This window comes from Lycorma delicatula, chromosome 2 (genome assembly GCF_047948215.1).
Source record: "Lycorma delicatula isolate Av1 chromosome 2, ASM4794821v1, whole genome shotgun sequence".
Classification (NCBI taxonomy): domain Eukaryota; kingdom Metazoa; phylum Arthropoda; class Insecta; order Hemiptera; family Fulgoridae; genus Lycorma; species Lycorma delicatula.
Window position 1 is genome coordinate 9,388,042 of NC_134456.1, and position 21,959 is coordinate 9,410,000.

At 31.0% G+C, this 21,959-nt stretch overlaps 1 protein-coding gene across 2 annotated transcripts in view; it reads right to left on the reverse strand.

Annotated features, from left to right (window-relative positions):
• The window catches only part of LOC142320110 (uncharacterized), a 297,277-nt gene that overhangs the window by 81,212 nt on the left and 194,106 nt on the right, over nt 1-21,959 (reverse strand). For both annotated transcript variants that reach the window (XM_075357790.1, XM_075357789.1), the window contains exon 3: nt 18,108-18,227. In XM_075357790.1, the coding sequence (XP_075213905.1) occupies nt 18,108-18,227 (120 nt within the window). The remainder of the gene's footprint in view (nt 1-18,107; nt 18,228-21,959) is intronic.

The window sequence follows — 21,959 nt, forward strand, 5'->3', positions numbered from 1 at the left end:
ATGTTGAAATTTTGGATTTAGGACTATTGTAACATCTTTTGATTGCAATCGACTGGACCAAAAGTATCGATAAAAGCCGAATATCCAAAAAAAAATTAGAATCTTGGACTTTTTCTTAATTGCAGTAATCAGCCGTCAATGAGAGCTTTTCAACGATAAATCATAAGTGGTACTTATTTTCATTGGTTCCAGAGTTATAGCCAAATAAAATTTTAATTAATGAAATATTTGGATCTTACAAGGGTAAGCCACATCGGTTCGAATCGGACTTTCTTTTAATTTAAATGTATTGATTTATTAATAATTATTAATCTCCGACTGTAAAAAGACATTTAGAATAAATAATAATTGATTAATAGCAATAAAAAAAAAAGAAATGAAACATATCAGAAGTTATTACTGAAATAAAATTCTATGTACTTTTAAAAATGTGTATATATAATTTAATAGGAGTACAAGGAAGTCATCTGGTGTCCACATCAGATTTTGTGAAACATCTGATTATTTAAAATTAATTGAAAATTATAATTTAGAATCGTATTATTTTTATTTATGCATTTGTTTCGGCCTACTTGATAATAAATATCGCTCTAAAATTTAGTAACCTTCTCCTGTTTCGTTTTTTTTTCATTTTGTTGATGGATATATCATAATAATTTAAAAAAAAACATATTATTAGATTATGTAAGACTTACATTTATTTAAAGAGTAATAAAGGAACTTTTACTTTAATTTAAGGTAAGATTGCTGAATTAATAATCGTATAAATATTTGATGTTAATAAAAACTAATATTTAACAATTGTGTAACTGTCCACTTTTATTAAAGAATTGAAGGATCGTATCTCACTTTCAAATGAAATAATTTTAAATGAAGTGCAGAAAAAATGTGTATATGTAATTTAATAGGCGTAAAAGGCAATCATCTGGTGTCCACATCAGTTTTTTTTTAAATTATTATAATAAGCATTTAAATTAAGTGACAAAAAAGGTTTTCTGAATTTTTCAAAATTTTGGAGCCCCGGTATCAATGGGGCTTTTTTTATGGATTATAACGATTAACAAAATAAGATTTAAGCATAAAAATTTTCAACTTTTATATAAAAAAGTTCATTTTGGGGGCTCCTTTACAAAAGTTTTTTTTTAAAAAGAAGTGATTCTTAAAAAAAATGGTAAAAATATTGTACAGAAATATTGAAGAATTACACTATTACGTTTATGATAGTAATGAAAAAAAAATCATTCTTATTATAGTTCAGGGATATCTTGTATTCTATTATTCCCTAAACTATATCCCCAGGAGTCCCCAGCGGCTCATTGGAACCGACACACCTCGGCATGCCGGCCCTCCCCGCTGAGGCTGTCTCCCTTCCCTAACCTAAATCAAAAACCCAGTCTCCTTTCGTCGATGTTTTTCTGCGATGAGATCTGTCTGGTGTAACACGCTATTTTCTTCCAGTTGGATTCCCGTCTAGTTATAAAAGGTACTATAGCTTCGGGAGTCATCCCGTCGATCGCCATGTCAAATCTGAGGGCGGCCCATCTTTCACATATGAAGAAAGAATGTGCTGCATCGTCGATCTCTTCGCAATACATGCAGATTGCCTCTGTTCTCCTTCCTACTTTATTTAAGTAATTGTTAAATGAGCCATGCCCGGTGAAAAATTGCGTTAAAAAGTGATCCATCTCGCCAAAACCTCTTCTTATCCATGATTCTCGATCTCCGGGATGAGTTGTCTTGTCCAGCGACCCACACCGCTATTAGTCCACCCTCCTGCCAGGTAGTATTGACTTCATCTTTGGCCTCTTGATCTGCTCTGCCCTTCGATCTTTCGACTCTATATCTCGCGATGAGGTCTATCGGCAGTACTCCGGCGAGAACACAAAGGGCTTCATAGGACACTGTCCTATACGCGGCAACCACACCTAGGAGTCCTCTCCTATGCACCCTCCTATGCACCCAGGGATATATTATAGGGGAAAAATTACTTAAATTTTAATTGTTCTTAAAAAAAATTTTTTTTTATTATTATATATTTTTTTAATTAAGCAAAAAAAAAACTGAATATTATATAGTTTTTAGAGGTGGGGAATAAATTAAAAAATTGTCTTCTCTAAAAATATTCATACATAGATTATGCTTAACTTTACATAGATTACATTACATCTTTACATTACAACTTTACATAGCTTAACTCATACATAGATTATGCTTAATTTTTTTTTTAGGTAGTTTCTCTAATTTGACATCTCCTCCAATAAAGGCAAAAACAAGAATGTGAAAATTTTCAAAAAACCATTCTCGATTTAAGGTAAGAGTTTATAATTTACGAAAATTGTATACGTTTTTTTGTTAACTCTATATATGTTATATAAAGTGCCAAAAACACATTTTTAGGGAGATAGAGCAATAAAAATATAAAAAAAAAACATATATTTTAATTTTAAGAAGAGAGGGTTGATTTTTTTTGAAAAATATTTTTTTAAATATTTGCATATGCATTGTAGGTAATAACAGATTTGCTTTAATAACATTTTCTGTAAAATGCAGCTAAAGAAAATCGAAATATTATATAAGTATTTTAAGATATCCCTCTACCACCTTGTGTTTTTAATGAATCTTGAACAAAACAATTAATAAGTCCCATATTTAGAAATATTTGAACCAAATTTAAAGAAAATTGTTTTTTTTCAAATCTGAGATATAAGATCAGAGGCAATGTGACTAAGAAGAATAAGCAATACGTTTGCACATACATACACACACATATCTTTTTTTGGTCTAGATTAACTTGTTGGACACTAAAACGTAAAGATCTACAAAAAAACCAAAACAAAATTTTTGACAAATCACCATACTTTCCCCTTTAATATAATTATTCTAGCTATATTCGCAGATAAAGTAAATATTAGTAACAGATGGAATCAGGAAACAGCAGGTAAGAAACTTAAAACGTACTCCTAAAGGAAGAAAAAAAGGAGTGAGACGCTAAGAAAAGTGTTAAAACGTGGTTTATAGTTGACCGAAAAATAAAAGGTAAAAAATCTGAGGCGGACATCACATGAGTTCCTTGTACGGTTATTAAATTACATATACACATTTTTTTTAAATGAAAAGTACGTAAAATTATATTTCATTTGTGATATTTTTTCATATTTTTTTTTTTATTGTTATTATTGAATTATTATTTATCGTAAATTTGTTTTACAATTGAGGCTAATAATTATTAATAAATCAATAGATTTAATTAAAACAAAAAAAAAAAAAATTGAAAAAAAAGGAAAAAAGTAGATGAAGTCTGATTTGAATTGATTTGCCTTCCACTTGTAAGATCCAAATATTTCATAAATTAAAATTTTATTTGGCTATAACTCTGGAACAAATGAAAATAAGTCTCACTTACGATATATCGTTGAAAAGATCTCAATGAGGGCTTATTACTGCAGTTAAGCAAAAGTCCAAAATTCAAATATTTGGCTTTTTTGGACACTTTTGGCCTAGTTTATTGCAATCAAAAGGGGAGGTACACAACTAGATGTTACAATAGTCCTAAATCCAAAATTTCAACATCCTATGGCTAATAGTTTTTTAGTAATGCGAGATACGTATGAAATTTTTCGCGATCACAATACTTCCTTTACTTCGTAAAAGGAAGTAAAACTCGAGGGTATTATTATTCTAGCCCCCAATAATTTCTCTTTTAATTGGTATATATTTTGATTACTTCTTTCAACCTTACTCGACTTTAAGCTCATATAAAACGAATGAAACAAAAAAAAAAAATTCTCATCGAAATTGAGCAATTACAATGGTTCCCGGTTTGGAAACCGGGATTTTATCAACAATTTCCCGGTTTGGGAAACCATTATTATGATTTTAATTCGTGATTTACAATCAACGGTTTCCCAGTTATTAGTTATATTTTAATTAAAAATTATTTGAATCAGGATTAGTTAATTTGTAAAAATTAAAAAACAAATTTACTTATTTAATTTGATGAATAAAATAAAAATGTTTAGAGTAATTAAAATTAAACCACGAAGGAGTATTCTACACGCAATACGTTGCAATTTGTTCAACTAATGGACAATAAGCAATCCCACACGGCCCAATGAGGTGAGGATGATACATATATCATGTAAATGAGATATAATTGTGTACAGACTCAGGCCGACTATTCGAAGACGTGTGGTTAATTGAACCTCAACCACAAAAATATACCGGTATCCAATGGCTAGTATTAAAATCCGTAAAATAGCAACTAGCGTTTACTAGGATTCGAATTTCAGAACCTTAGACTTCGAAAATCAGTTGTTAAACGACTGATTTGCTACCACGAGTTAACCACTAGACCAATCCGGTGGGCTAATCTCATTTCTGATTAATTTGTAATCTCTTTTCAGTAAAGTTGATCGTGGAAGGAGATTCATTCACACTTGATGAAAAATAAATATTTTTCATATTTTCTCTCTTAGAAAGCACAAAAAAATTAAAACCCTTACATTAATAGTTTTCTAATTATTTTTTAAAAATTCTGATCGGGGCTCCGTCCCTTTTTTAAATACTTTTTTTTTAATTTACTCATTGGATTAGCATTTTATTTAAAGATTTCATAGGACTTTTTGATCGTAATTTGGAAAAGAGGTATCGTTTTTGGTTATAAAAAAATTAGGTTGAATTAAGGATTTATAATCAAATGAATGAATTGCTGAATAAACTTATTTATTACGAAATTTTAGAAGATAATTATTGGGCGTGGTATATTAATCATATAACCACTTGTACACCGCTGGATATACGTAAATAGAGATGACTATTAGTCTTAATAGATATATTTCTTTAAAAAAATAATTTTATTTGGAAAAAAAAAACAACTTTAAAATATATATGTATACCAGTATATTATCATCATCACGAATAACATTTATGTTATAATAAAATTCGATAACAATTAAACTCCATTGGAAAGGTTTAATTTACTTTCATTTACTCCTATAAAACCTAACAGTTATATTTACAACAAATGAAAGTAAAATCTTGCTATTGTTCTCAACAATGGTAGGTTTAAGAATACAGTAAAAATAATAAATAACTAATTACAGAAAGATTACTACTACATTATGTTTCTTCCTTTTCCTTATTTGTTGTAACATAATTAGTTTTAGTTTAAAAATGAAACACAAAAAACAGCCAAACATAATGTATAATAATAATTATATAAAACTATCTTTTCAATTCGTCAGAAACATATTATTAATTATATATATATATTACTTACTAACATCATAAATAGTTAATAATGATTTGATTCCATTTCTCAAAAACCTTGGAAACGAGGCATTTAAATTAATTTTATGTAGAACTTAATGTATTGTGTATTATGTGCGTATATATATATATGTGTGTGTGTGCGTGTACGCGCGCGCGCGCGCTTATTTAACTATTTTTAAATATAATCCATTAATATTATTTTATCATATTTATTATTAAAGGAATATTACTTTAATTATTTAATTATTACTATCATTATTTTTTTATGATTAGTATCAGCATCATCTTCATCATTAAAATTGATAACTTTAAACTTAATTAATTTAATTACCTGACTAAATTATTCCTACTCGGAAAAAATTGCACAAAATTAAAAAAAAAAAATTAATCCGCTTAATCTTTACTCCTTTAGAAATTTACTACTAAAAAAAATCTGATGTGTACAGCACATTACTTCCTTGTACGCCTATTAAATTACATATAGACATTTTTTCTGCACTTCATTTAAAATTATTTCATTTGAAAGTGAGATACGATCCTTCAATTCTTTAATAAAAGTGGACAGTTACGTAATTGCTGATATTAGTTTTTATTAACCTCAAATATTTATACGATTATTAATTCAGCAATCTTACCTGTATTAAATTAAAGTAAAAGTTCCTTTATTACTCTTTAAATAAATGTTACATATATCTAATAATATGTTTTTAAATTATTATGATGTAACCATCAACAAAATGAAAAGAAAAACGAAGCATAAAAAGGTTACTAAATTTTAGAGCGATATTTATTATCCTGTAGATCGAAACAAACGCATAAATAAAAATAATACGATTTTAAATTATAATTTTCAATTAATATTAAATAATCAGATGTTTCACCAAATATGATGTGGACATAACATGACTTCCTTGTACGCCTATTAAATTACATATACACATTTTTAAAAGTACTAAAAATTTTATTTCACTAATTACTTTTACAAGAAAGGGAGTATAAAAGTGAATAACAAAGGGAGACCGACAAGGATGTTCCCTATCTCCGTTACTTTTTAATCTTTACATGGAACTAGCAGTTAATGATGTTAAAGAACAATTTAGATTCGGAGTAACAGTACGAGGTGAAAAGATAAAGATGCTACGATTTGCTGATGATATAGTAGTTCTAGCCGAGAGTAAAAAGGATTTAGAAGAAACAATGAACGGCATAAATGAAGTCCTACGCAAGAACTATCGCGTGCAAATAAACAAGAACAAAACAAAAGTAATGAAATGTAGTAGAAATAACAAAGATGGACCGCTGAATGTGAAAATAGGAGGAGAAAAGATTACGGAGGTAGAAGAATTTTGTTATTTGGGAAGTAGAATTACTAAAGATGGACGAAGCAGGAGCGATATAAAATGCCGAATAGCACAAGCTAAACGAGCCTTCAGTAAGAAATATAATTTGTTTACATCAAAAATTAATTTAAACATCAGGAAAAGATTTTTGAAAGTATATGTTTGGAGTGTCGCTTTATATGGAAGTGAAACTTGGACGATCGGAGTATCTGAGAAGAAAAGATTAGAAGTTTTTGAAATGCGGTGCTATAGGAGAATGTTAAAAATCAGACGGGTGGATCTAGTGACAAATGAAGAGGTATTGCGGCAAATAGATGAAGAAAGAAGCGTTTGGAAAAATATAGTTAAAAGAAGAGACAGACTTACAGGCCACATACTAAGGCATCCTGGAATAGTCACTTTAATATTGGAAGGACAGGTAGAAGGAAAAAATTGTGTAGGCAGGCCACGTTTGGAATATGTAAAACAAATTGTTAGGGATGTAGGATGTGGAGGGTATACTGAAATGAAACGACTAGCACTAGATAGGGAATCTTGGAGAGCTGCATCAGTCAAACCAGTCAAATAACTGAAGACAAAAAAAAAATTATTAAACTTTAAATAATTCCCTTTTAATAATAATATTTTATTTTATTTTCGATGTCGGAAGTTCTAATGTTCGAGTCCTTGTAAAGGCAATTGCTATGGATGATAAACTGTGGAAACCGGTGTTCTTTGGTGGTTGGGTTTCAATTAAATACACGTTTCAGGAGTGGTTGGCCTAAGTCTGTTCAACACTACACAATTATCGGTACATTTACACGTACACGCCAGACTGGGAACAGATGCCTTGGCAACTCCGTCTAGTCCTGTTGACATCATGTCACGGCTGTTACTCTATATCTTGGTTTTACGTAAAATAAATAAATATTACAATAAAATTTCATTATATTTAATCCCCTCACCAACAAAAATGAAATCTTAAGGTAACTTCTTATTGGTTGTACATTTTTAATGGAATTTTTTTAGTTTCTTCTATTTAACATAGAAAAATTAAAAGAATTTCTTGGAAGGCGATTTTGGAGGCTGGGTTCAGGAAAAAATACTAATCTTTTTGATCTTTTTAAACTTTTTTGGTTTATTTCAACATAAATAATAATTTACAATAAAACGTCATCATAGATTACTCCCACCCCAAAAAAGAAATCTTATCTAACTTTTTCCATTTATCATTATTTTTGCACTATGTAAGTATAAAAAACTAATGCTAAGAGTCGTCAGCTTTTTTTTTAAAGGCTCCATCCACGTCATCAATATTAATTTGAAATACATTTGAATTTTCAGTCTAAAAAATTAGTTTTAAAAAGTTAATATTTTATTTTCAGATCGCATGCAGTCTCCCTATTTTTTTCTGATATGAGGAGTTTATTTATTGGAGTAATTATTTAATTCAATAATTTGTCCCAATTTAATGATATGTTGTTCAACAGAGTTAAAAAAAAATATATAGTTTATTAAAAAAAAAAATGAGTTTCGTGATGTCCTCATCCTATGAGGTCGAAAATCAGGGAAAAGTTGGGATATAAATATCCAAATATTTATGCCAAATTTATTTTTTTTGTTCAACGAGTTTTCGAGAAGCGAAGGAAAAACATTAAAAAAAAGTTTTTCTTTTAATATCTACATATTGACTCGGATGTGTTTTTAACTCAGATCGTTTAAAACTTTGAAATTTTAAATAACTTAATAAGTACTTTCATCGGAATAAATTTCAATTTTCTACGGCTGCTGTACAAAAAGGAAAAAATAAAAAATGACGAAAACTACCTTTTCCTTTTTTTTAATTTTGTCCAAAACATAATTCCATCAATGCCCCACATACAGGAATCTTTTATATTATGTATTTACCGTTTCCGAAGAATTTATTTTGAGCTAGTCGGTAGATATTAATATAAATACAGGTCAAACATACCTCTCTCTCACTCTCTCTCTCTTACTGTTTTTCCGTTTAGCCTCCAGAACTACCGTGAGGTATTACTTCAGAGGATAAATGAGGATAAAATGCAGGAATGTAAATGAAGTGAAATCTTATAAAGTCTCAGGTCGACCATTCCTGAGATGTGCGGTTAATTGAATCCTAACTAACAAAGACCGAGACGCTACCACTCGCGCCACGATAATACTTCATCCTCTGAAGTGTTATCTAAACGGTAGTTACCGGAGGCTAAATAGGAAAAAAGAAAGAAAGAACTAACAAAGACCGCTTAGGTGTCCCACTGCCGATGATTGGACGGGCACTCCCTTGGGACTTCAAAATGAGGGGTAAAGTAAGACCGTAGTCTCGGTGGGGATTCCTTTGGAGTTCTTGTCATTACAGGCATGGCGTATAATTAAGAGACCGCGTCCCGGTTACCTGGGGGGAACATTAGTTCTCGATGACGTAGTTTGAGGCGATGGCACCCCCTGGAGCTGTGTAAATGCTTAGTTGCGGGTCCGGCTCCAGGGTGGATAAAAAATGATGAGCTCCAAAAATAAAACCACCAAAGAACCCCGGTACGCACGATCTAGTATTCAAATTCGTATAAAAGTAACTACCTTTACTAGGATATGAACCTTAGAATTCTCGACTTCCTATGTACGTGTAAGTACACGCATCATCCGGACATTTCTATAATTTTTTTTTTTGTTTTTTTGTCTTAAAACTTCAACATTTACTAAACTCCTTATTACAAAAATTTTGACATATTTTCCCTTATTAGCTACGTTGACGTTAACGAAAATAGAGCTATATTCGGGAAAATAAACATTCCGAAAGTCTTGGATTAAAAAAGATGAGTTTATAGGTAGACCTACTTAAAATAATTAAAAAAAAAACTAACATTTTAATTATTCAATTTACTCCTACTATTAAATTAACTTACAATAATAATAGAACATTAGCTATTTAAAATATTCATCGTCAGTGTTAATGTCCACTTTTACTCGAAGATTTATGTTCACAAGTGCTTTTTCTAACATTCTTAAAGAAAAAAACATGATTCATCGTAATATTTACTTTTGTTGTCGGGCTATCAGATCTTTGAATATATCTTTTAATATCTCCATAAGAAAATCAAAAGGACCTTCTTCTTCTATACGAAGATTTGTCAAATCAGAAGATCTGGCCGGCTACTCTCGTAATCTTCCGGTCAATCCATTTTTAAAAAGAGATTTATTAAGATGTTAATTTACGCGGCGTTTTTTTTTTTATTTAAAAAATAAATTATTCAATTTTGATTGAATGTAATCACATAAATTTTATCACAAATAATTAATTATTTTTTTTAGAGGTCTTTAAGTTTAATTTCATTATTGGCAATTCAAACAAAATAAATTTACTTTTTCGAAAAAGCATACTTTCGGATTTCAGTTTTTTGGGGATTTTTCAACAATTTTATCGGAAATAATGAAAAGCAGTTCTGAGATGCAATTTTAGAATTTTTTTTAATATTACGTGTAAAACTCATTCCTTTTTCTCAATAATTTATGTTCCTTCAGATTTGGTAGTTGTAATCCAAAATATATATGAAGTATTTTCATTATTTTGATGACAGGAATACGCCTATAAGGGATGGTAGAATATATCTACTAGAATAAATAATAGTGAGAGAGAGAGAGAGCGAGAGAGAGTGAGAGAGTGGTTGAGTGAGAGGGTATAAGATAAGGGACAAGAGACAACGTAATAAAACACTTCATAAAATTGAGAAATTTTGATAAATGTTTCAGTAAAATATAACGTAACTTTATAATGTATTTTTATTGTTTTTTCCTCTTTTCAAGATAAACAACTTATTTGATGTAACAAAAATATTCAAATTGCTTTTGTAAAGATATTAAAAACGAGTACTACAACGACTTCTGTAATTTTATATAATGTTTTACAATATTGTAAAACTGACGATAAGGAAGGTAATTCAAACAATAAAGATGTTCAGGTTGAGGACGTACAGGGACTAACGTTATGCAAATAGGAAGAAAGAACAAGTACAAAAAAAAAAAGATGAAGATATATATATATATATATATATATATATACCCACTCTTCTTTAATACTGTGTAACAATTTCTTGAAATCTTTTACTTTGTCTATTACACAGCTAGATAGGAGGATTGTATATAAATAATACAGACGGAAAACAACCTGAACGTATTAAGGCTGCATAGTTATAATAGTGGTCATCTAGAGAAAGCTATGACGTAATAGTGGACCGGCTTATCCGTTAGTCGTGATATGTGTTGTACTCTACATAGGGTTTGTAACCGCTACGACTATTTCTGTGGTAAAAATTTAATGTTTATAATTCTGTACAAAAAAAAATAAAAAATTTAACGACAATTAGTAGAAATAATTTAATGTTTTTTTATTTTTTATTTAAGCTATTACTTCCTCCCGTCGAATATGACTAAAATAGCCATATTTTTAGAGTCAAACTAGTTCATCTTGACCAAAAAAAAAAATTATGTATGTATGTAGCCCACCGGGCTGGTCTAGTGGTTAACTAATCGCAAATCAGTTATTTAACAGCTGATTTTTGAAGTCGATTGTTCTAAGGTTCAAATCCTAGTAAAAGTTAGTTGCTTTTAATGGATTTCAATACTACACAGTGGATGGATACCGGTGTAATTTGGTTGTTACACGTATCAGGAATTATCGGCCTGAGTCTGTACAATACTATATCTCATTTACATCTCATACGTGTCATTTCATCTCATTGGGCTTTTTGGGGAGGGGGTTGCTTATTGTTCACAAGTTGAACAGATTTCATCGAACACATTAGAAAAAAAAAATGTATGTATGTAACGTTTATACATCGCACTGCTTTGACCTTATATCTCAGGGTTGACCGAATCGATTTTCTTCAAATTTGGCTCAAATATCTCTATATATGGAGCACTGCTCATATTCCTCTTTTTTCATACTTCGTTAAGGTGGAAGGAGCTATCGCGAAAAAGTCGATTTCAATTTTCTTCAGAGTTATGTTAGGGAAAACTGTATTAAAGCAAATTTGTTACCTACAATGCATATATAAATAATCAAGAGAAAAAAAAATCAAACCCAACCTCTTAAAACTGAAATATAATAGATAGTCTAAAAATTATTGTCTTTTCCACACGAGATAGTGTTAGCGTATTATGGCAAAAGTCAAGGAAAATTGGCATGCATGCAGTCATGACATCACCAATAATCTAAAAATCCATCAGCAATCAGTGTTAAACAATTTGGAGAAATGTATGTATTACTAATGGGAGATATGTATGTACATACTTCAATTGTATTTTAGGTAGATTTCATAAGAAAGCTACCTATTGTAATAGATACCATGATTCGATTTCCAGAAAATTTCGACTCAGAAAAACTGACTCGATCGAATTTCTATCTGCGAATATCTACTGAAACGTAAAGAAATCGAGCTTCAAAAATATTTGAAGCGTTTGATCACGAGTAATGTAAAATGGATAACCTACGACAACAAAGTGCGAAAAAGATCGTGGTCGAAGCGAGGAGATGCTCCACAGTTTACGGCAAAGCCAACACTGACGCCCAGGAAGGTTATGCTGCGCGTTTGGTGTGATTAGTATGGCATCGTGCATCACAAGCTTCTGCCGCCACGCAGAACAGAGTCAGACCTGTACTGTCGACAATTAGCGCTATCGTACCTAGTAATTAAAAAAAAACCGGTCTGAACTGGTCAATAGAAAGGCTGATACCACGCTGGCAAAGCACGACAGCATATATTTTTAACAACCCGTCAGAAATTGAGAGAACTTGACTGTGGTTTTAATGCATCCAACGTATAGCCCGTTCCTGGGACCGTCAGACTATCATTTTTTAGTTCTCCGAAGAACTCTCTGAATGATGTTAAGTTAGTTTCAAAAGAGGCCTGCAAAAGCCACGTGTCACAATTTTTTGACCAGAAACAACAGAAGTTCTATAGCGCCGGAGTTATGGTGATGCCGGAAAAATGGCAGATCATCGAAAAAAAATGGTGCATATGTGGCCTCATAATGTTATTTTACAATAATAATAAATGTATTCTCAATTTTGGTCCCCAAAGGCTCAATCCATTTTAGATAACCTGATATGATTTTTGTTATTTTGCTCTATTAACCTTTGGTTTAAATAACTTTCAAGATTTTTTGAAAGTGTTTATACGTCATATATAGAGCTCTCAAGAAATGTGTACAACTTTTTCTAATTGTAGACTCCAGCCCTGAAATGCAGAAACGTTTTTTGAAAATTCTCATTTTCTTATTTCAACCTTTATTGAAGGGGGTGTTAAATTTAACGAATATCTTTGGAAAACATTCTCTTAAAATTTATTTCCCACCTCTAAAAAATATATTTTCGATTTTTTTTTTATTGGTTCTAAATCTTTAATTTTTATTACTAATAGCCAGGAGAGTCATGCAGTATTTTGCCAAGTTTTTGTTTTACTTTTATTAAGTCAACAAATAGAAAAAAATATATTCTTTTATTTTTTTATATCATGTCCCATAAGTTCCTTCCTACTTCTTAAAAAAAATTCACGCTAGCGAATCTTTTTAAATTTAAACATAACAGAATAGTTATTAGTAATGGGAGATATGTATGTACATACTTCAATTGTATTTTAGGTAGATTTCATAAGAAAGCTACCTATTGTAATAGATACCATGATTCGATTTCCAGAAAATTTCGACTTACCTGTGGTCTGTGGGATGTGAAACGCGAAGTTTCACATCTCACAGACCCCAAAATCACCATCAGCTCAAAAGTTTATACATACATTTACTTATATATTTCACTTTATTCTGGACACGATAATTGCCATAATCACTACAACTTTCTTATTAAGTAAAATATCGAATTCGTTTAAAGTTCCTATTATTCTTTGGATAAAGGCCTAAAACTTACCTAGCTAAAGTTTTTTGATATCACCAACCATTGGCCCAGGGGATGGAAAAAATGGGGTTTTGTAGACAAAAAAACCCTCCCTCAATAGCACTGTATCGAATCGGTTTAAAATGATCGTTAGTCCTCTAAACATTACCTAAAACTTTTGTCTGAAACAATTTTTGATATGACCAACCCTTACGGCAAGGGATGACAAAAATATTGCTGGAATTGTAAGATGGGGCTTGTCGTATGCTAAATATGTGAAACATTTTTTCACATGCAACCATTGTCGTATTGAGTAAATTTGAAGTTTTTCTTAACTTTTAAGGTGGAAATATTTTTTATCCCCTACTTAGCACCGGTGAAATCAATCTCCGCCTTCCGGTGTGCCGAAAGGGATTTTTTCGAAAACGTGTCGAAAATGAGGGGATACTAACTCTTCCCACATTTAGGAGTGACGGGAGAACCATATATTTGAAATTAGAACTATACTAGAAAAAAATATCTTTCTAATTGGTTTGATAAGATAAAAACATAGATGTAAAAAAATATCTTTCCAAAATTACGACTGTAATACGAGCATTCGATTTATAATATAAAGATATTAAATATTTTTCCTTTTTTTCAAAGTATACAATAGGCAATTACAAATTAGAGAGCTGAGAAAATTTCTGATTTAAATTTATTAAATAATTTTTAAAGGATATTCTAAAATATTAATAAATTTATACAATTTTTGACAGAAACAGTTTTAAATTTTAATTGATTTAATAAATGTGTAAATATATACGGAGGAGAAAGATATATACTTAGGATTTTATTACATCTAAAATAAAAATAAAAAATCTTGCGCAGTTCTACTTAGGACCGACTTTTTGTTATTTTAGTTTGTTTCCACGTTTCAACTTGAAACATTATAAGAAACCACGCTTCTAACTTGCCTCTCTCAAATTTTTTTGACCTTAAATTGAGAGTAACTAAATAAAAACTCATCCAATCTTCATCAAATTTGCATATGAACAACTTCAGATTTACTGCTACAACATATCTAAATTTCAATGAGATTGATTTAATAATTTTGGAAATTTTTGAGCCACAAAATCTTATTCGTTGGCCTGTAAATAAATAAATGTATAAGGAAACCCAAATTTAAGTGAATGATATTTTCGTACTTCCCATACCTCAAAACATAAAGAAAATTAAATTTTACACCCCCATTCCCACAATAATAATAATAACAAAAAAATTATTAATTCAATTAGCGAAGGAAGTGAAAACAGACACAAAATTGTCAGGCTACAAAATTTTTGCGATTCACTTTATTGATTTCAGTTATATTTTGGTTATTTATCAACTGATCTGAACAATTAAGGTACCCTTTTATTCAATAATACATAATTCGGTAAAAATAATATTTAGATTCAACATTAATTTGTTTGTGTGTATTGTTTTATTTACAATTAGTTTCCCGAACAATGAAACTATAAGTGGATTGAACAATTTGTAATAATGACGTAACGGGAGGCCCCCCCCCCCCAAGACAATATAAAGGTTTAAACAAAGTACAGTACAATAAAGAATATAATAAATAAAAGTATAAATAAGCATAACAAAGTATGAACAATTCGCTATTTAACTGTTAAGAAGAAAAACCTCCTCTATGAATCATGGGACCTTGCCGTTGGTGAGGGGGCTTGAGTGCTCAGGGATCAGAGTAGCTGGACTGAAGGTGCAACCATATCGGAGAGGTATCTGTTGAGAGCCAGACTAAGGAATGATTCCTGAAAGAGGGCAGCAGCTCTTTCAGTAGTTGTTTTAGGGCGTGAGTCAGAATGATTTGGACGGCCATATCAACATCACTCAGTCCTCTGAGTACTGCGCAGCTGAAAGCAATGGAAAACTACAGCTGCTTTTTTTCCAAGAAAATGTGGCTCTGCATTTTCATATAACAATGATGGAGCGGCTTCCTTGGTAAAATATTCCGGAGGTAAACTAGTCCCCCGTTCGGATCTCCGGGTGGGGACTACTAAGGAAGGGGTCACCAAAAAATAACATTCTACGAGTCCGGAGCGTGGAATGTTAGAAGTTTAAAAAAGGTTGGTAGGCTAGAAAATTTAAAAAGGAAAATGGATAGGATAAATGTAGGAAAACAAATTGTTAGGGATGTAGGATGTAGAGGGTACACTGAAATGAAACGACTAGCACTAGATAAGGAATCTTGGAGAGCTGCATCAAACCAGTCAAATGACCGAGGAACAAGACAAACACACAAGAAGAAAAAAAAATGTAACGTTACATAACATAGATACTGATAACAATAGGATTAAAAGGTTGAGAACAATAAAATTAACAATAAATTAGACAGAACAAGTAATTAAGTATTAAAAAAAATTGTCACAAGTCATACATAAGAAAAAAGAACATACAGGGATATAGGATGGTATTCAACGCACAACAGCCTCTAGATCCAATACATGTAGCCTCTTTAGACGTCTCACATCTTCACTATTATCCAAAAGGTTAACAGCAAGATGGTTTTCGTGCGCGTTAAGCTTAAGTACATATTTTGAACTTAGCCGGTGGATTTCTTCACGAATAAGTGGCATCCCTAGGTAACTGTGGATCTCCTTATTATTTGCAAACTATAGCGCTTCCGAAACATTCCTTTTAAAATGTTTAAATGTTCCATTTACAAATTTAAATGACCACCAATTTTGAGTTTTAAAAATTAAAATTTTCAAATTTATTTATTTTATAAACATTTTTTATTGTGTACATGTACATCAAATTTCAATAAAGTAACTCAATCCTTTCTTAAGATTCTCTTTTTTGTAAAAAAAAAAAAAACAAGAACAAAAAATGTTAGAAAGAGGGAAATGAAACGAGTTAGACCATTTGACCAAATTAATTTTTTTTGTTTATTTTGATTTCCTGAATGAGTTCCTTAAATTTGACTAACTACTCCCGGGATACCTGTATAGGATTTCATATTTTTCTAACACACACACACACACTCTCTCTCTCTATATATATATATATATATATATGAGAGAAAGAAAGTGTTAGAAAACAAAGTCAGAAAGTATAGTTTACATTCTGTAAACTAGTAGCCTACTTTTGTATCTGTACATATTTAAATCTATTGCTAATATCTATCCACAATCAGTTTAATTAAATACAGCTGTTTCCAGGCTTTTCTTGAAGTATACCCTAGAAACAATATGGTTATACTGGAACGGAACGCAAGGATGTCGGAGGGTGCAATACCCTCCTACTTTTCGCAGTATACGGACTAACGTCCTTTGCTGCTGGATGATTCTAATGGACTGGCGGTTATTAATAATTGTTGGCGTTTATTCGTTTTGTGAAGTTTGGATTGCGTTCCGATCCAATGGAGGGTTTGTCGGTAGGGGCCCGATGGAACGATGTGCTAATAAGCTTATCTTCCATGACGCACTCCATTTCAGCCTACAGTGAGCCGAAATCCTTTATTTAGGTGGGCGTCCTCTCTTTAGGAGAGTACGTCGGACGCGATTTTTGGGCTTACACTTTGTCATTTACTTAATTTACTTCGATTTAACTTGGTTTGAATTAAGGAAATGCGGTTGGATGGATTGCTCTGGGGCGTTGCGTCCCAGAGCTATCTCAGTCAGTACAAAATAGATTGATATTTACTAGTCTGAGCGCGATATACCTCTATTAAGGGTTAGATGTCTGCCCGCCGTAAGGGCAGGCAGGAGAGATATACATAACGCAGGTTGTTTTCGAGCGCCCGTGCGCCGGGGTGGTGACAATTTATGGTTATAGTTAAGAGGTGTAGCCACTTTTATACCAACTTTACTACGGAAAATGAGGCGTGAAGTGGGCTTTCATTATCTTCAATTAGCCGAACATACTACGATTGTAACACTTCAAGGCCTTCGAAGGGTAGTTAATGTTTATTTCATTCCACATGTGATACTTTTAGTTTATTTATAGTAGCGAATAGTTATATAATAAACCAGAGAAAGCATTTCTGTCTAGTAAAGCAAATGCGCCTCTGCCCAAAGAATGACATGACAGATTATGGTAAAAGAATAAACAGGTTTTCCTGCGTAAATGCTATCCGTTTTTTTATAATCGTAAACAGATCACATTTTGTAATTTTACTGCCTTAATAAGATAAGACTTTAAATGAAAAGAATATAAGCATTTATTTGTTAAATAATTCGTCGTTTTTGTCATCTCATTCGTATTATTTTATTATTATTAATTATAAAAAAAAATAATTGTTCTATTAATACAATTCAGAAGAATCATTCTAATTTATTTTTAATGTCAGCCAAATAAGAAATCGTCAATAAAACTTCGTTTTACTTTTTTAGATTATTACTCCGTTCTTTTTGTACGTAAATGTAAACAGTTTTGAAAATACACATAAAAATACAACAATAGTTTGTTGAAAAAAACAATAAATTTATTTAATTGAAATATTTAAATATTAACTATATAAAACAGATGAGATGAATAAATAAATATATAACTTAACAATAATCACTTAACTAAACTACGAGAAAGAGAGAGATATACTGATGTTAATAAAAATGGAAGAATGTTCTCACCTGAGATAATCCTGGGAATAATTGCCTTAAGAATCCAATTGTTCTTTTATCTCTGTTAAGTGAACCTCCTCCAGCTTCTTGTTGGTTGCTATCCGATGAACCACTGTCAATGCTTCCAATCTATCAAAAACAAAAAAAAGAATACCGTATTTAAAAAAAGTATATTAAGATATTAAAAAGAAATTTAATAATTGATATTCAAAATATATTATTTCATCGTTCTTAAAAATTTATGTAAATACAACTGGTTAATCGTAATATAGGTAATTAGAGCGTACAGTGTGTCTACCGTTTAATTCAATTCGTTTTATTGGCTATACATACATGATTGATCAATAGTTTGCCCCGAACGTTTGGTTAATTATTACAGTAGCCAATCAGAACGCATAGTGTTCCTCTCATTTAAATTAATTGGTTATACAAATATATGATTAGACACGATTTGCCAATAGTTTTCCCCGAACGTCAACGCATAGTGGTTCCTCTCATTTTAAATCAACTGATTACACATGTATGATTAATAACACATGACTGGCTAATAGTATCTTCCAAATATTTGGATAACTTATCATTATACTACTTATAAATAAATGCAAGCAATACTTTCAAAGAGATTCCAAAGATTTTTTAATTATCAGTAGATATTTAACTTAACTAGGGCAGTAAAGAAGGTAAAACAAATTAATTAAAAAAACTTCCGCTAATGATCGACTTAACTTTCATCTTAAAAGTAGGGTATAATAAATTATAAAGTTACGCAATTGTTATACTTTATGAAAATGTCATTTATAAATCATTGTACAGGTTTATTTAATAATGATACGCCAAAAGATAATTATACTGCGTGTTGAAATTGTAACAATAGGTTTGCAGTGCAGTTTTTTATAATTAAACTGCAATGCATTGCTCTATATTACATTGCAATATAATAATTAAAAATAGAGCCTTAGAGTTAAATCTTAAAATAGATCCCAGATAAATAAAAGATAACTTTTCACTGGACTGATTACGACAAAAAATTTAACAATTAATCTACAAAACTATCTATTTAATTATGAACCGAGCAAATAGATTATTAGTTTTTATTTATATTCTTTATAATTACTAGGAAAAAGTCGGGCCAAACGCCCGCCGCAAAAATATTACATGGTTTATGTTTTGTTGCACATGGTAATGTTAAATTATTTTTTCCAGTTTAACTAAATAACTTCATAAACTTAGCGTGCTAACAACAAAAACTTTTACGACGAAAAGTTTGAAAATCCTGATTTAACTTTTACTTGAGTTGTGATTTTTAACACGGCCAATGTTTTCCTTTTTTATCTCCAAAACACAAATAAAATTTTAAATAAATCGTTCGTATCAATAAGTATAAATCGTTCATGCGCTGCGCGCAGCCGCCCGGCGCACCACCATTGGTCTGCTCTGCGCCAGTAGCGGTTAAAATAAAAATGTGAGTACATACAACAAACAGACAAACAAACTCACACACCTTCCTTTTTTACGGGAAAGATATTCAATTTATATTTGTACTACTTATACGTATCTTCATCATAACATGCGATACCGGCCTATATCATAGATTACGACAAAAGACATTATTCCTCTTGTTGTGCCGTAATCAATATCAATCAATGACTATCACATTAAATTTCCATTGATTCCTGATGATATTCACGTGAATTTTTAATGCAGTAATTGTTATTGTTTTCAAAATTATAATGCCGTTGACCAACTATTTTTAACTACTTAAACCTGTAGTCCTTCGAATGTTAAGGGAGATTTCTCTTCCCTAACAGCCCTAATTCCTACCTTTTCATCCATCCTTACATGAGGCTTTTTTCATTTAGGAGAAGGATATATCCTAGGAATCATTTAGCTTCCTTTTTCCTGTTTAGCCTCCGGGAATTACCGTTCAGATATTACTTCAGAGGATGAATGAGGATGATAAGTATTGAGTGTAAATGAAGTGTATTCTGGTACAGTCTCAGTTCGACTACTCCTGAGATGTGTGGTTAATTGAAACCCAACCACCAGAGAACACTATTATTTACCATCTAGTATTCAAATCCGTATTAAAGTAACTGCCTTTACTAGGACTTGAACGCTGGAACTTTCGACTTCCAAATCAGCTGTTTTGGGAAGACGCTTTCACTACTAGACCAACCCGGTGGGTTAGGAATCGTTTATTTGGCTGAGTGTAATGTTAAAGATGCTGGACGATGGAATCGCCACACCGTTAGCCTCAATATGATATTAAAAGAAAAAAATATAATCATTGTTTCTTTTTTACTCCTGTCTTTTCTCGTTTCTGAGACTAGACAAATAGAATTTTATAAAATGTTTACGGTAATATGACTTTTCTGAAGCCAATTTGGTTATGAAAGTTTTTTGTTGGTGAAAATGTTCCTGCCATACCTGGAGTGAAACCCAAAATTTTGCGAATGAATAACGAAAACACTACTCCGCTAAAAAATAAAGATAATTATCAAAATATAAAATGTTTAATTATGAAATAAAGTTAAATTTGTGACTGCATTAATTCTTGACACCAGAAAATTTTTCTTAAATATATTCCTGCAATTAAATAGTAAATAAATATTTTTATATAATGAAAATAGCCTGTTTTAATTACCAAAGGCTATTAAGAAAACTTATTTGCTTCAATTTTTATCCCTAGAAGGATTTTTATTAAAATTTAAATTTATATTAATTAAATAATAAGCAAACATTTCCCATCGTTGAGTCGGGAACAATAGAATGAATTTAGAGAAACGTTTTTTAAGACCGTTTATTTCAATTTTGTTTACCTAATTGCTTCCCTGAACTTTTTTCTTTTTTTATTATTAAAAAGTCTCCTAGTCACAGAAAAAATATGGTTTCACCTAGACGGAATGTAGTCTCTTCTAAAAAAGAAAAAAAAATAGTCCTACTAAACAGTTGATGGGTGGAATATATTGAAGAGTTATACGGAGGAAATGAATTAGAAAATGGTGTTATAGAGGAAGAAGAGGAAGTTGAGGAGGATGAAATGGGAGAAACAATACTGAGATCTGAATTTAAGAGAGGATTAAAAGATTTAAATGGCAGAAAGGCTCCTGGAATGGACGGAATACCCGTAGAATTACTGCGCAGTGCAGGTGAGGAAGCGATTGATATATTATACAAACTGGTGTGTAATATTTATGAAAAAGGGGAATTTCCGTCAGATAACGTAGACTGGAATAAAATGTTCAGCATTTTAAAAACATTAGAGTTCAAATACAGAAATAGAAGAACAATTGCTAACATATACAGGAACCAAACAGCAACAGTAACAATTGAAGAACATAAGAAAGAAGCCGTAATAAGAAAGGGAGTCCGACAAGGATGTTCCCTATCACCGTTACTTTTTAATTTTTACATGGAACTAGCAGTTAATGATGTTAAAGAACAATTTAGATTCGGAGTAACAGTACAAGGTGAACAGATAAAGATGCTACGATTTGCTGATGATATAGTAATTCTAGCCGAGAGTAAAAAGGATTTAGAAGAAACAATGAACGGCATAGATGAAGTCCTACGCAAGAACTATCGCGTGAAAATAAACAAGAACAAAACAAAAGTAATGGAATGTAGTAGAAATAACAAAGATGGACCGCTGAATGTGGAAATAGGAAGAGAAAAGATTATGGAGGTAGAAGAATTTTGTTATTTGGGAAGTAGAATTACTAAAGATGGACGAAGCAGGAGCGATATAAAATGCCGAATAGCACAAGCTAAACGAGCCTTCAGTAAGAAATATAATTTGTTTGCATCAAAAATTAATTTAAATGTCAGGAAAAGATTTTTGAAAGTATATGTTTGGAGTTT